Source organism: Nelusetta ayraudi, unplaced genomic scaffold, assembly GCF_046127955.1.
Source record: "Nelusetta ayraudi isolate G7.1 ecotype Tasmania unplaced genomic scaffold, CSIRO-AGI_Nayr_v1 ptg000084l, whole genome shotgun sequence".
In the NCBI taxonomy this organism is placed as follows: domain Eukaryota; kingdom Metazoa; phylum Chordata; class Actinopteri; order Tetraodontiformes; family Monacanthidae; genus Nelusetta; species Nelusetta ayraudi.
The window spans coordinates 2733793-2749078 of NW_027466134.1; the positions used below are offsets into that span (position 1 = coordinate 2733793).

Below are 15286 nucleotides of genomic sequence, written 5' to 3' on the forward strand. Positions count from 1 at the left end.
GCAATTCACAAAGGTTTTTGTACAGCTGGTGTTTTTCAGAAAAGTCAGCAGAATGTTTTGCTAACCTGGGTCAGGATGGGTAAATATTATCATGTAGAGAAACAATGCCATCAGTTTAATGATGCTGCCCGAGAATTAAAAAAAAAAGAATAATACAATAATTGTGTTACACGCCATATAAAAACCACAACACGAACATTTGCATTCTGCCTTGTAATCTATTGAGCCGTTGGATTCGAGGTTGCGAGCAGAAGAGTGACTGGTTGAGATATACTGTGCTTGTGCTTGTGCTTGTGTTTGTTTCTAACAGAAGTCAAGGTGATGCAGGGAGGGTAAATGCATTGTATCTCAGGGTGTGTCAGGTTTGGGGTCACAGTACATGCCGTGCAGCGTCACTGGGATGATGGCCTCCACCTCGGCCCTGGCCAGCTCTGTCAACGTGGCGGCGTCCAGCACCAACAGGAAACCCGGTCTCTCCGCTCCCGGCTTCACCACGATACTCAGCAGCACTCCTGCAACACAGATCAGCAGTGGAAACACACATCATACATTCATTCATCTTCATTCTATTTAGGGTCACGGGGGTCTGCTGGAGCCTATCCCAGTTGTCTTAGGGCAAAGGCAGGGTGACACCCTGGACAAGTCACCAGTTCATCGCAGGGCCACATAGACACAGACAACCATTCACACTCACATGCACACCTACAGACAATTTAGAATGTCAATTGACCTCACATGCATGTTTTTGGACTGTGGGAGGAAGCCGGAGAACCCGGACACTGGACAACTTTGCATTTCGCAAATTTCGCTGTCGAACCATGTGGAACAGTTGCAAAAGTGCTGATCTTGAATGCTCCTCCCTACTGACAGCGGCGCACAGGTGAAGCAAACGACTGATGGTTTGCTCTCTCGGTGTGAAGTCTCACTCAGTCAAACAAACTCAGTCGTGTCGTCTCTGTGAATATGTTGTGAACCCGGCATTCCAGCTCTTAATCATCAACGATCACAAAATCCTACCGTCGTCCTCCTCCGTAGCGTCAGGAGTGGGCACGAAGAGCGGCTCCGACGGGTAACAGTCTTCCTCCAGCCACTCGCGAGTCTCCTTCGTCTGAACGTTCAGCTTCACGATCTGCGTCAAAGTGTCAGCGAACGACGAACGTCAGCGACGACATCGCAGTGGGTTAAAAGCGAAGTCCCTTGTTGTCGTTACTGGATTTGGCGGAGGGAGTAGAAGACTCGGTTACCCTGTCAGGGATGAAGTGGTTGAGTCCCAGGCCGTACGTGAAGGAATACTTCTTTCCTCGACATCGGCTGTAGTGAATCTGAGGGAACTCAAAGGCTGAAACACACGCGGAGTAAACACGAGATCAACGCCATTAAAAGTGTTTTAGTCAGTGTGCAAGGATCCATTGATTGGTTGATTGCTTTTGCTGGTCTTTTTGTCCATGACAGATAAATTATTAGGATTAATTAAACCACCAAATATTAAGATAATAAATAGTAATTGTTTTATTTATGTTTGCACAGGAGCCTGCTTGTTGAGATTTTAAACTGCTGCTCGAGAGATTAGTGTATTTTACCTGAACTAGGTGGCATTCAAGATTAGCACTAAAGGCTACAGGCCTTTCTCTTAACCTTTGTATACCTGCATTAACTGCTGGCTAAATCAGCAGGAACGAATCTGTGTTCACCCTCAGTAACACAATGTTCCCTGTCCAAATTTAGCATCTCCAAACACATTCACAAGTTAAAGTTGAAGCGCCTTGCTTAAACGGATGAAATAGAGATATAACAGATTCAAAGGCTGTGCCGAGGTTCTTCCATCTGGTGACGAGGAGTCCATAGGTGGTGCCTAATTTAGCAGGTTGACAGGTTTGGCATAACTTAGTCGTCAACCATGTAATAGAATCAGTCAACACAATCAATCTGAGTGCTTTTGAATAGAAGGGATGAAAGTACTCACATATATCAGTATTATTATTATTATTATTATTATTACTACTACCTAATCTTGGCTTTGAAAACAGGATCTCAGGCTCCAACCAAACAGTGCCATCACTCCGAAGAACAGCAGTGGCTGTCGTGTAGGACAAAGAGATGAGATTTTTTCCTTGCTCCTCCTAAAAAATGAAAGAGACAAAAGCAAGATGACTGTGTCTCCAATGGTGGCAAACTATCACTGAGGTAGCGGTGCACTTTGTTACATCACAAGGGGCAGAGTTTCTGAACTCCCTGCTTTCAAACGTGTTCTCTTAAAATGCAGAGTGAGCAAATGAATCAACAGCACTCTCACCCGGTAAAGTCAATCAGGCACATTATGAGACCTTTATACAAAAAGTAGTAGCTTATGTTATGGATATTTGACATTAGGATTTGGAAAATGATGGAAAATGGAAAAGTGAACTCACTCTGTGTAGATCCAGTGGCAGCACGTATCTTCGGACCTCAGGCTGAGGAGCCCTCATCGCTGCTCTCTTCACTTCTTCCCACTCCTGCCTCAGGTTGGCCAGGTACAGGTAGTTATACAGAAAGTCATGACTGTGAGAGAGAGAGAGAGAGAGAGAGAGAGAGGAGATAGCAGAAACAGTAACACAAAAACACGCACACGCACGCACTCACACACCCTTTCCAGGTGCAGAGGTCGACCACGATGAAGCCCTCCTCCTCGTAGGTGTTGATATGATGGAAGATGTTGAACGCAGAGGTCCTGAACTTGTGGCTGCTCAGGTAGGCTGCAGGCTCCTTGGTGGCCAGGTGGAACCACGTCTGCAGTTCACACACACACACACACACACACACACACACACACACACACAGAGACGCACTGTGCTGTCATGTAGGAAGAGAATCCCACACACTAAAACTCACACGGCCCTTCCTGCTCGCTAAAGTCCAAAGACAATATGTTTGTTTGTCTCCTTATTGCTGTCAGAGATTAATCACATGTTTAAATCTTGCACCTTGTCACTTTAGGACATTTTCATCTCAGTTTTCTCAGTTGACTTTTGCATTAGATTTATTAGGGGTCAGAATTGGATACTGTATCTATCTAAAGGGTAGTTACACACATGGACAAAATTGTTGATACCCTTTCGTTAAGTAAAGAAAAGCCCACAATTGTCAATGAAATTCATTGAAACTGACAAAAGTCGTAAAAAACAACAAAACACTGACCACCCCACACGTCCCCCCCAAAACATACCCCCATACTGTCGTTGGCTTCGAAGCAGTCCATGTACGTTGCTCCCCTCACGCTCCAAGCGGACAGAAACCTGAGCAGGTTGATCTTCACCGGCGGCTCCACCAACACTAAGTAGTCGTCGGTGATGCCGAAGCTGCAGAGGCCGATGAAAAGACACGGCTGCGGTCACGGACCTCGCTGGTTCACAGCGACGCTGACACTCCACTCTCAAGTCACGTTCAGATATGGAAGAGCACACGGTTGGACCTGTGTATGTAGGAGGGTTTTAACCTCTCGCTGCTGGGCAGCTGAACCACGACCTCGGACTTCTCCAACGGGTCAGAGCCGTCTGGAGACGCAGATTGGATGCGGTGGAATGGAATTTAGTTGAAGCGTAAAAATTGAACTCTCAACATCAGGTGCAATTACTTGTCGGCCGTGCTGTATAAATGCCTATAAAAAACAAATCTCACCTTCTGCAGGAGGTGGGATCTTGACAATGTTATAAGCCAAACTCATGTTTTTGCCAAAGCAGTTTCCGATGTTGTAGATGGTGCCATCCTCCTCGATGTGAGGGTGCGCCGTCAGTCCGTTCACCGAGAGGTACTTGCACAGATCCACCTAGTTGGAGTACATGTCCACAGGACAGAGCAAACGGAACCAAATTCAGGAGGGCAGGGTCAGAGAAGAGCGACAGCTACTGTCTGTGGAAAAAAAGACGTCAACTTCTCAGCTGTCACCTTCTTCACAGTCTCCAGGGAGTCGGGGTCCACCTTCGTGATGTAGTTGGTCTCTGTCACGGCGTAGAAGTCTTCACCGATTGGATAGATGTTCACCATGCAGTTGTCTGTCACTTCTATGCCTCTGAAGTAGGTAAAGAACCTGCGGACAAACAGGCCGGTGCTCAGTCGATCTGAATCAAAAACAGGTTTTCTCTGACGCGGGGTCAGTCCAGCGGGCCGGGCGTTACCTGGAGAAGATGTTTTTGCAGGGGTCTGGGTACGCTGCGGTGCCAAACTCAGTGATCACCACCCTGTTTTCTGTCATGGCGCGCACATACGCATCCGTTCTGATGAACCTGCGGAGAAGATTGTCACCGTCTAACTTCCGCGCCATGTTTTTTTACTCACTGCAAACATCGTCAGAACCTCCTTTTCATCGTCCACTCCCGATTCTAATTGGATTCTAATGAGGTCGGTGTGTGACAAACACACTGAAGCAGCGCTGGAACCCCACTATGTTGAGTCTCGGCGAATGGTGTCTTACTTTCTGTGGTAGGTCACCTGACTGTTCTTCAGGTCAAACTTGTGTATGATGGCCTGTCCATCAAAAAGGTGATGCAAAAGCTCATCTCCCACCTCGAAAAGACCCGGGCCCATCCTGAGAAGGCTGCCGCCGAGCCATGGTGGTATAACACCTGGAGGGGCACACACACACACGCACACACGCACACATGCACAGAGTGTATGTACCCTCATTAGCAAAGTTTTCAAAGCGGTCTCCTCCATTGCGACAGAATGCTCCTCTTACCTGAGACCCTCGCAGGTATCGGTTCGCTCAGCTCTTCCACAGACTCAAAGATCTTCTTGTAGCCTGCGGCGGGATGTTCCACTCTTCAAAATAATATGAAAATAAAAATACTTGAAACAAAAGCGACAGGTATATTACAGGTATATAGAATTTTTATAGAAATTTAATTTTAGACAGGCTGACCCGAGAGACATTTTAGTGACCACTAGTGACAAAAATATCTTTTTTTTTTTTAGCTTTTTGAAAAAAATATGCTTAGAGCCTTTCAGGGGGTCTCACAGGTTAATCAGGGGTGTCCGACCCCTCTGGAGCCCCCCTGTATTTCGCATTCTGCCCGATTTGATAGGCAAACGGGGTCAGGGAGGTCAAAAAACATGTGAACCAGTCGACTGTGGCCAGTCTGGCGACCCCTAGTGGGACCAACAGGAAGGTTTTTCTCGACACTCTGCGGCCTGCTCACAACAACCGTCTGTTTCTGTCAGCGCAGCTGGATGGGCCTGGATCCTGTTCTCTCCGAACCCTTGCCTGCCCGCAGCTCCCTCCACTGGGAGCCTCTCCTGCGCCGCTCAACCTCCACTGGTTCACTTTTGGCTCTTAGGCTGAAAACACACATCTCTCCATATCTCTCTGTATGTTGTCGGTATATTATTTCACCCTCTCAAGTTCTCTTTGAAGGTTTCATTAAGCATTATGTAAACTCACATTGGTTAAATAGCAAGAAAAGAAATCAAACACTGAAAGAGTCTGCAGAAATACCAGAGCAGTGATTCAACAGATGCACAGGCGAGTGAAAAAGGAATTTAGCCTCAAAGTTTCTGGTGTGAATCATGTTCATTTCCCACAACAGGCAGTAAAAATGCCAATCTAGAGTGCATGTCGACATCAGCCAGACTCCTGATGACTTTGCACTGGGATTCATTTTCCTGAGTCGTGGGAAAACGAGTGCAATCTCTCAAAAAATCTAAAGTACGTCTCAAATAGATTTTCTTGTTCTAACACCATCATCTCTCACGCATGCAAATAAAGGGAGGAAAGATTTGCTCACCGGCTGACCATGCTGCTCTGTTTACTGCAACACTCACACACACACTGTGAGGAAGGGGCCTCCTGCTCGCATTTAAACCGCACACATTTCCTGTGCTCGCCTCCCCTCCTCCCTCGCCCATCTCTGCCTCCTCCCTCTTTTCCACCCTTTTCGCTTTCCAAAAAATCTTTCCGCCGCATCTCCTCCCCCCATCCCCTCTATTTTGCTCCCTGGTCTGAACAAGTCGCCTTTGTCTCCTCTCCTTTTCAGCGTCTTGGCCTTTTGCTTTTGCTCCAGATACAGAAGTTCACAGCGTCTCCCGTGTTCAGGTCTCTGAACACACACACCAGCACACTCGCGGTGACCAGCGGCGGCGGGTCAGTCGTATAAAGTTAAGCTGGTAAAACAGTTTGGAGGTTTTGGTTGCTTGTGTGTTGAGGAAAAAGTCCAGTCTAATTTGTTCCAGACGGCTTCCAACAGCTCCGCTCAAACTATTTTAATTGGCCTGCTCCTGGAGGAGGAGGAGCGAACATGAACATGGGGGATAAATTATTAACTCTGACTTTTGTTGTCTTTGTTTGGGGGGGAAATGAAAAAAATGAATAGCTGAGGTTGCTGGACTAGTTGTCATAGCACCGTGGATTTGGACATGATGGACTAATGCAAAAACAAATAAAGCAATAAAAATCTATCTTTTACGAATGCCTGCGAGTGAGCGATGATTCATTTACAAACTCAGATCTCACCTCAAATCAGTTTTCCAAAAGTGTTTTGTGGCATTCAAGTACGCCTTTTTCCACCACGATCCAGAAGCTGAATTTTGATGTGTGTATTTAATATAAACCACGTTAGACAACAAACAGTTAAACTATACAAAACAGAAAATACACAAGTCACCTAATCTTCATTAACACTTAATGCAAAGTCTCTGATTTTTACCCCAAATCCCAAAATTATTCTCTTATAATCCAACAAAAGTGGTTCCCACAATTTTACCAAGATAATCTACTTACCTGAGTGGTTAAGCATACAGGTTATGATGGAGAGTTGCAACTGATGCTATTTTCATAATTGTGATTTAGTCTTGGTTTAACTAGGCCTGAACACACACACACACACACACACACACACACACACACACACACACACACACACACACACACACACACACACACACACACACACACACACACACACACACACACACACACACACACACACACACACACACACACACACACACACACACACGAGCTAAAACAGGTTTATTTCCCAGGACTTTCCAAAGTAAAAACCAGAGTACAACTGTTCGTCCACAACACAAAACTGGTTAGAACTGGTTGTCGCACTGTCAAGTAGCAGAAACACGGTACCGCACGAGCACATGCTTTTATCCGGAGGTATACGCATATCCAGAACACACCGGGTGAGAACTAATACTTCATTTAAATAAGGGAGAGGAAAGCTTCATTTCCTCCTTTAACAAAAAAGGTTTCTTCAGTTTGTGTCGCATCGCGTTCCGACATTGTGACATCCTATGGCTCTGTATTGCACCAGAGTGGACTGATCCTCGCTGGCGCCTTCACTGCAATGCACCACTCGCATCACTGCGACGAGCGCCAGACACAGACAGCCACTGGAGTCTCTTTTCTCTGAGATTGTACTCTAGCACAGTGTTTACACAAAATGACACAAAAGACTTTCTTTCTGTCTCTCTTACGGCCGAATAAGAGATAAATACACACAAATGAACGATTCCGATGATTGACAAGCTGACTGAACACTCACAAATGCTGAATCCAGTGCGATCCAATTGGCAGGGGCCGTTCTAGCACGGACAGTATTCAATGAGGGTGGGGAGTGCAAAGAAAACAGAAAGAGCTCAGTTCGGGAGATAAGAAAACAAGAAAGAACATCTGGCAAATTACAGCAAACAAAAACAACTCAACTTCATGCAGATAAAAACGCTCTTGAAAAGCAGTCATGTTAAAGGACAAAAGCATCCAAACAAAGTTTTAGTGAACTACTTCCAATGACATCACTTAAATAAGTTAACAACTCGCTAACTAAATGTACTGTGCGCACACATTTGCATAGTCCTTCTCCCAAAACGTACTCTTAATATAACATAATAAACATAATAACACAAAAGAACAGATGAAGACGGTGGAATTAGAGAAGTTTTGCCTTAGAGCAACAGTCTTTGTTTCGGTGCAGCAAAAAAAAAAAAAAAAAAAAAAAAAAAAGGCCTGAGGAGGGCGGCGACGCGTCTTTGGTTGGGTCTAGTTCCTGATGCCGAACGCTTTGGCTTTCTTGATGCTTAGGAGCGGCGGTTTGATCTTTGGCTTGCTGCTCTCCCGCTCTGAAGGGGGGAATCGCCGACGGTAGATTTCAGGGTACAACTTCTGAAACTGAAGCGGTGAGATGCTCGATTAGAGGTCTACTGCGTAATGTCTGGATTTGAAGAAGAAACGGCGACATCAAGTGGCCACATTTTAGATTTCAGCATATTTCAGTTCCCCTCCCCCTCCCGACCATGCCAGTGAGCTACGTGAGCGAGTTAATAATTAATTAATTAATTATTTAATTAATTATTATTATTATTCCCCCCCACCCCAAGTGAATCTTTTCCCACCCACCTGCTTCAGTTTCTTGTGTCGTTCCTTCTGGCTGATGCTTTGGTCCGTCACCAGCATCTCCAGCAGCTCCTCCATGGCCTTCTGGGAAGCGGCCAGCTTCTGCTGCTCAAACTCGGTGCTGCTGATCTGACTGCAGAACGTGTGGATGGGCAGCGGGGTGCAGGCCGGATCGACGTCGCGAGTGCCGAGGTCACCGTTGACAGGCACCTGAGATGAAAAACATCGGGAGTGAGGTTGACGCAAAACAGTCGCGCTTTTTTTTTTGGTTGCAAATTTTTTTGTGTGCTGATTTTCAACACGTTTTATCGAAGCAACAAGCAACAAGTCTACATGAAGCCGGAATGCCAGGTGCACATACAGTTGCTGTGTGTACCTGCACTGATCGGAGGTACCGCACGTGGCTGTTGATGGCGTTGAGCAGGTACTCTGGCACCGAGAGGATGCTTTGCTGGTGGTCCATCAAAAACGACACTAGCCGGGTGGCCAGCAGCTCGTCCAGGTCGCACTCGACGGCGCTGCCCAGAACGCAGCCGGAGAACGTGTGGATCATCTGTGGCGAGGAATAAAGTGGAAAAACAGATGAATAGAGGCGTCTTCTCTTCCATGATGCCAGACAAGCGGCAGCGGCGAGATCGCGCTCAGTGTTCAATCGGGTTTGGGTTCTCACCAGCGTCCGTGTGCCGATGGCCGTGTGCAGGCGGGGCATGTCCACGTTCTGGCTGATGCGGGACATCATCCTCATGAGGAGCTGCAGCTTCCTGCGAGAGGTGGGGGGCAGCAGGAGGGTGCAGAGCTGCAGGGCCTCCACGGCGACCGCCTCGGACTGAGGCTTGAGGAGGCCTGCACACGTGCGCGAACATCGTTACCACAGTGTGGCGACAGAGAGACGGTGGAGGCGGAGGCATCACGCTCGCTTTACACATACATCCATCGCATTGGCTGAATGATTGAATGGACGATGAGATGTATGGATGGATGGATGGAGGAAGCAACTACAGCTACGACAGAGAGTTGATTGGGCAAAGTTGGATTTCACGCAGATTAAGCGCTCATAAACGTTAACAGCCTGGTTTGTGTGTTTGTGTGTTTGCGGCGGTGCGCGAGGGAGTCGATGCTCAGCACAGGGACATTTGTCTAAAGTGCACCTGGCTCTTTCCCCTCACACACAAAGGGCGAGTTTCCAAGTCCTCAGGTGAGCATTGGAATTCCATCACTTGCGATCTCAAAACTGACACACGCTAGGTCAAAACAGTCACTAATATCAGACTTCAGAACGCACCTAATCGCACTATAACTCTAACATAATCTCAATTTGACCCAATTCAGACTAAACTAAGTTTAATTCCCTGTCTAACATGTTGTTCTCTGACTGACCAGACGGCCAGCTGCGGAAATCTTTTGTCTTTGAACCACAACAATGTTGTAGTTTTACTGATCAACGTTTTGCTTATAGAAGCTTTCTGAGATGCATCTTTCACCAGGGCACGGTAGAGGCCTCCTTCAAAGATATAAAATCACTGTCGCATGAACTTCTCAGCCGGGGTGAGAGCCCACTGTCCCAAACTGTCCCGAACTTTTTACACGCTGGCTTTGAGTGAACTGTATAACTCCCGCCCACATATTCGGCACACAAAGCACCGCTGTCATTTGCAATTAGCATGTGGTCAGCTATTGGAAGTCAGCAATGTATTTATGCAGTCAGTTCTTTTATGGCAAAACAGCAGTAACGACACTTTTGCAGAAGCGATTCAGAAATGAGATCACTGATCTGAACGAGCAACGCATGCAATTCATCCTAAATCACCGGATCGTTTTCCATCTCAGTGTCATGCAAAGATTTGACAAGAAAAATATGACAGGGTGGTCCGATACTCACCTAACATACCAGATGGTGGTTAAATGTTAGACAGGGTTAGTTTGATTAGGGAGCCAGTGGACAGACAGACAGACAGACGGACAGACGGACAGACAGGCAGGCAGGTAAAGGGGAGAGACTCTTACTGTTCTCAGGTTTGGGTTGTGGGGGCGTGGAGCTGCTGGCGGGTGCGAGGGAAGCTGTTCTGAAGAGTGAAGCGGGTCGTGCGGGCTTGGACAGCTCCAGAGAGCTGAGGCAGCGCCGGGCCACGGTGGGCGCGGCGCTGAGCGTCCAGAGATTGCAGGTGCTGGAAGCGGCTCTCGGCCCGCAGGGTCCCGTCCTCGGGTCGGACCCTCGCGCTTTGGCCGGTGAAGAGGAGGAAGCGCAGGTGGAGGTGGAAATGGAAGAGGAGGAAGAGGAGGGGGGCAGGGGAGGAGTTTGGGAGGAGGAAGAGGGCGAGCTCACGCTCAGGCAGCTGCTGGAGCGGCGCCGCGGCCCGCAGTCTGTGCCCGTCTCCTCCGCCACCATGTCCAGGCAGCTGCCGACGCTGCGCGGCCGCTGTGGTTGCGTCTTCGGCGGCACCCGGCCCAAGAGGAGGGAAGCCGGCCTCTTCCTGGTGGCGGCCCGCGGGCCGTACTGGCAGCCCGCGCCGGGGAAAAAGTTTGTGGCCTGCCGCCGGAAGGCCGAGCGGACTGGGCCGTCGTCCCGGGACGCCAGGCTGTCGGCGGAGGCGAAGAGCTGCTGCCGCGTCAGAGGAGCCGAGTCGTCCAGAATGTTCTCCAGCGAGCAGCTTCTGCTGTGAGGCCTCGAGAAGCCCAGGGCGCTCAGAGTGGCGCGGCTCCCGCCCAGGTGACCCTCGCCCCCGCCGCCCGCTCGCGGCGTCGACATCAGCGACTGGAGCTTCCCGCCCAGCACCTCCCTCATGGGCGACTCGGTTTCGTCGCACGTGCTTTGCTTCAGCAGCGACAGCAGGAGGCACTCGGTGGAGCGGAAGGACGCTTTGGCCGGCGGCGCGTCGCCCCTCTTGCGTTTGCCCTGCTGCTGAGCTTTGGGCGCTGTGACGTAGCCACAGAACACTGAGAGAGAGAGAGAGAGAGAGAGAGAGAGAGAGAGAGAGAGAGAGAGAGAGAGAGAGAGAGAGGAAGTGGAAGCGGAGGGCAGGCAGGCAGGCAGGCAGGCAGGCAGGCGGTGCAAGGCGGTGGGTCAGCGGAGGAGAGGAGAGGGTTTAGTTCACTTCAAACCGGTATGGCACGACCACTCGGGTCACAACAAACAGGCAAAACACGCAGAGACACCACTGCACATGTTGCGGTTAGGAACTTCACAAACACAAAGGGACAACATCCAGTTCCTGAGTTAGCGGTCAAATGGGCAACGGCTTCGGTCGATGAGCGCCACCGCCACCAACAGGACAGAACAGCAAATACGTGTGAGTGGTTTAATAGCGGTCTTGTTTTTTTTTCTCCCTCAACACAAACAGGAAGTGACCTCGGTGCGACCACCTACCCAGCACATTGATGAACAGTTCGTACAGCTCGTAGGTCAGCAGCGGCTGCGGGAGGCTGTAGAAGTAATCCGAGACCGTCTTGAAGACGTCCCTCTCGAAGCCGGGATAGGAAGGGTGCTCGCTGTCATATTTTGGCCCTGAGGAAGGATGAGGTTGTTACGGCACTGTCGCTGCAGCTGAGCTTCATGTTGAAGACCGTAGGCCGTGGTAAATCGTAAAGTCTTCACGGCACGGCGGAGCCGCGCTCGTGCTGACGGTGCGATCAGTCTACTCCGCGTAAACAAATATGAAAACTCACATTGGAAACATTTATTTTTTTTTATATTGAAAAGAAAATGCAAATTTGAACCACACTTTTTATTTTACACTTTTACTGGCTTCTGCTAGCATTAGCATTTACACTACTAGCATTTAAAAATAGCGTAACTTTCATTGGAATCGGTCAAGGTGATTATATGATATCTCTCTGTCCATGTTGTGGTGATCATGGTGTCATTTGCTGCTGCATTTCTATTGGTTGGTTAGTAGTCGTGGGTTGTTACACATTGTGAGATGATCAAACCAAACCATCGTATGATTTGTTTTTATCGTAGGCCCTCTTTGGTCGCTAGACGGTGACGACGGCCGTCCTTAAAAACTCTCTCACGGTGCAAAGCAAGACCAGCATTGGTTGTCGGGCAGATATCGAACAGTGTCTCAGGGCCTTTTAAGACATCCTGCGGCGGTACAACGATGACGGTCTATTTTTATGCTGACCAAAATGTGCCAAACGGGGCAACGGGTGGTGGTCAAACTCTCGGTACTCACAGTTTGCCAGGCTCTTCATTGCATTCAGCACCCAGTGTGGCAGGTCATCTGGAGACATAATCAACAGGTCAACCTGAGCAACAGCTACAGTATGTTGAGCTGTGACCTGGAGGTCACTGGAGGGAGTTGACCCCAGTTGTTTCCCATGCGCCAACCTACCGGTTTTGTCCTCAAGCGTGACCACTCCGTGTTTGTTGACTTTGGTCATGTTATGGATGATGTTCTGGGGGCTCACGTGACATTGGTCTAAAACGTCATCGAGGGATGAAACCCCCAGAATCTTCTTCAAGCTGAAACAACACACAGCGAATGGCAGGGTTAAAATTCTTTCCTTCCGCGCCGACCCTCCCATTTCCCTGCAGCGTGCGTGCGTGTGTTCATTTATGTACTGCGTCAACGTGATATCTTTCCAGATCTGCTGCTCATCCTCCAGCGTCAGCTCTCGCCGCTGCAGCTCCGCCTCTTCCAGCGGCTTATTCTCTCTTTCCGACTCAAGTGATGGGTCCACATTTTCCTGGATGACAAAATAACGAAAAATAAAAACCAACCAGAACCAAATAAACCCAGAAATACAGGTCAATGACTTTCTAATTGTTAAATATTGTTTGTATATTTGTACTCGTACACACACACACACACACACACACACCTGTGTTTCCTTGTCCTGTTTCTTGAAGGTCTTAAACTTAAAGAATCCTTCTTTGTCAGAGAAGGACGACCTTTTCCTTGCGGAGCCAAGGGCTTTGGCTGGAGAAGGAATGCGCTTCAGGGGAGAGGTAGACGGGAACCTTTGGAGAAAAAGAGGACATCCGTCATATTTAGATACGATCTATGTCATAGTGCATGGTCCAGGCACCGCCCACTCACTCCACCAAACCTGTAAAGTGTATTGTTGTCCTCCAGATCCTCGCTGCCCCAGCGCCCCTTCACGTCTTCAATCACATGGTTCTTCAGAAACTTTTTGAGGAGTTGCACAGTCTGCTGCCTGGTCACCTCCGGCCCAAAGTTGCTGTTGCTGCAGAGCAGCTCGTGGAGCCAGTCCACAGCAGCCGAGGCAGTGAAGCAGGAGGCATAGTGACGAAAGTTCTGCCGGTGTTTCCTGAGGGGCATACCCGCCCGGAACAGACGCGTCACCTCGTTCCACTGAAAAATAGCAAGACAATTTTGAATAAACTTTTTTTTGGAGACATGGCAATGGCAGGAAAGTATAGGTACAATTTTGTAGGTGGTTTACAAAAAAAAGAAAAGAAAGAAAGAACGAAAAGTTTTGGGATTTCAAGTACTGGTCTACGCCATCAATCTCTCTACTGTATAAAAAGATCGATATGATAGAGTTCTCTTACATTTACTGTTTAACTGAAACATGTTTGACTCTCGCCTAGTTGCTAATATTCTAGAATGTTGTGTTTCACACCTCCATGCATTTCAGGGTGATACAGTAAAGACCAAACAAACAAACAAACCAAAAAATGAATAAATAAATCACAGTTTTCTATGTGACAGAGTTGAGATGAGCTTTAAATAAGCCCGAATTAGTATTTTCATTCAGTCAAATTCTTCTTTTACATTACACAGCTTTTCACCAGTTCGTTCGCTTGAGGATAAACGGCAACAAAACGTTGCAGGGCAAACAACTAGCTGCGATTAGCTTGGTCAGGGCGGATTAACGAGACTTAACGACGGACGGAGTCCCAAATCAAGTGCCGAAAACCCGAGTTATGGTCTAAAACGCGTTAGTTTTACGAACTGATAACAGCGTACGCTGTGTGCATGAATGAAACTACAGTTCCCAGCATAACGCTGCTCTGGCAAACTTCGACCAAACCGTGAAACGACGACTTACCAGTTTTGTGGCTCGGTAAGGCCCGGGAGTAATAACATGAGAACTCATGTTTGTAATAACCAAGAAAGACACACACAGCTTAAAATGTCATTCAGCGTATAAAAAAATTCATATCCACAGCTCCGCCAAAAAGAAAAACACGAAGGGGGAAAAATACAGGGCGGTTCGATACGGCTGCAAGTTTAGGGGGAGGACTGAGCTGAACTCGCGCAGCTCGTTTGGTCGCTACCCGTCTATTCAAAATTACGAGCCGAGCACTTCTGACCGTGTGATTGGACGGGATGCGTACCACGTGACTAGCATCGAACTGAGGAGGCGGGTGGGGAGTACAGCCATAACAGACACGCCGTCGCCGAAAGGGTTGACTTGACGACAATATTGAAATAAACGATTATTGTCGGGCTATTTTACTGTTTGGCTGCATCTCTCGGAATGATCACACATACAAAATGATGTTTAAACGTTGTTTGTAGTCCTACAGTACGAATGGTATGGGTTTAATACGCTGGCATCCGCTCATTTATATGCAAATTGTTATTACATTAGCATTTCTTTGCGCGTCTAATTCCGTTTCAAAGCAAAGAAAGAGCGTGTGAGGATCACACACAAAGACGGAAAGTTTAGGCAAAGGGGAGTAAGAGACATGAAAGGAGATGATACTAGGAGGATGGGTCACCGCTGCCATAGAAGTGTTAATAGCTGGGAAGCATGGAGGCCAAAGGGACAGGGACAGGTGTAACAGAGAAATGTAAAAATAAATAAATGTATAAAAGAGATTGAATTGTGGATCTACACTACCATTCAAAAGTTTGGACACACCCTATCAATTGAATGTCTTTTCTTTCATTTTCATGACTACTGACATTGCAGTTTCTCATCCAAGGCATCACAACTACATAT

The 15286-nt window shown here is 47.9% G+C and overlaps 2 protein-coding genes across 3 annotated transcripts; both read right to left on the reverse strand.

Annotated features, from left to right (window-relative positions):
- Positions 1 to 294: 294 nt before the first annotated feature.
- Positions 295 to 5887, reverse strand: LOC142900657 (retinal Mueller cells isomerohydrolase-like). Its single transcript, XM_076045071.1, has 14 exons — positions 5757 to 5887; positions 4712 to 4794; positions 4448 to 4598; positions 4152 to 4259; positions 3922 to 4063; positions 3655 to 3802; positions 3449 to 3530; positions 3203 to 3335; positions 2624 to 2766; positions 2409 to 2538; positions 2006 to 2120; positions 1245 to 1339; positions 1018 to 1129; positions 295 to 512 (listed from the first exon to the last, which is right to left on the reverse strand). Exons 1-14 carry the CDS (start codon positions 5765 to 5767, stop codon positions 349 to 351), a joined length of 1617 nt encoding a protein of 538 aa, XP_075901186.1. The 5' UTR covers positions 5768 to 5887; the 3' UTR covers positions 295 to 348.
- A 1099-nt stretch (positions 5888 to 6986) lies between these two features.
- Positions 6987 to 14607, reverse strand: depdc1a (DEP domain containing 1a). Of its 2 annotated transcripts, none has more exons than XM_076045475.1 (12): positions 14387 to 14607; positions 13421 to 13686; positions 13193 to 13331; positions 12933 to 13057; positions 12703 to 12833; positions 12544 to 12591; positions 11736 to 11873; positions 10376 to 11305; positions 9042 to 9214; positions 8748 to 8924; positions 8375 to 8581; positions 6987 to 8146 (listed from the first exon to the last, which is right to left on the reverse strand). In XM_076045475.1, exons 1-12 carry the CDS (start codon positions 14432 to 14434, stop codon positions 8018 to 8020), a joined length of 2511 nt encoding a protein of 836 aa, XP_075901590.1. In that variant the 5' UTR covers positions 14435 to 14607; the 3' UTR covers positions 6987 to 8017. The 2 variants fall into 2 exon arrangements, with proteins under 2 accessions (XP_075901590.1, XP_075901589.1); XM_076045474.1 differs by having other exon boundaries at positions 8733 to 8924.
- Between the last annotated feature and the right edge of the window lie 679 nt (positions 14608 to 15286).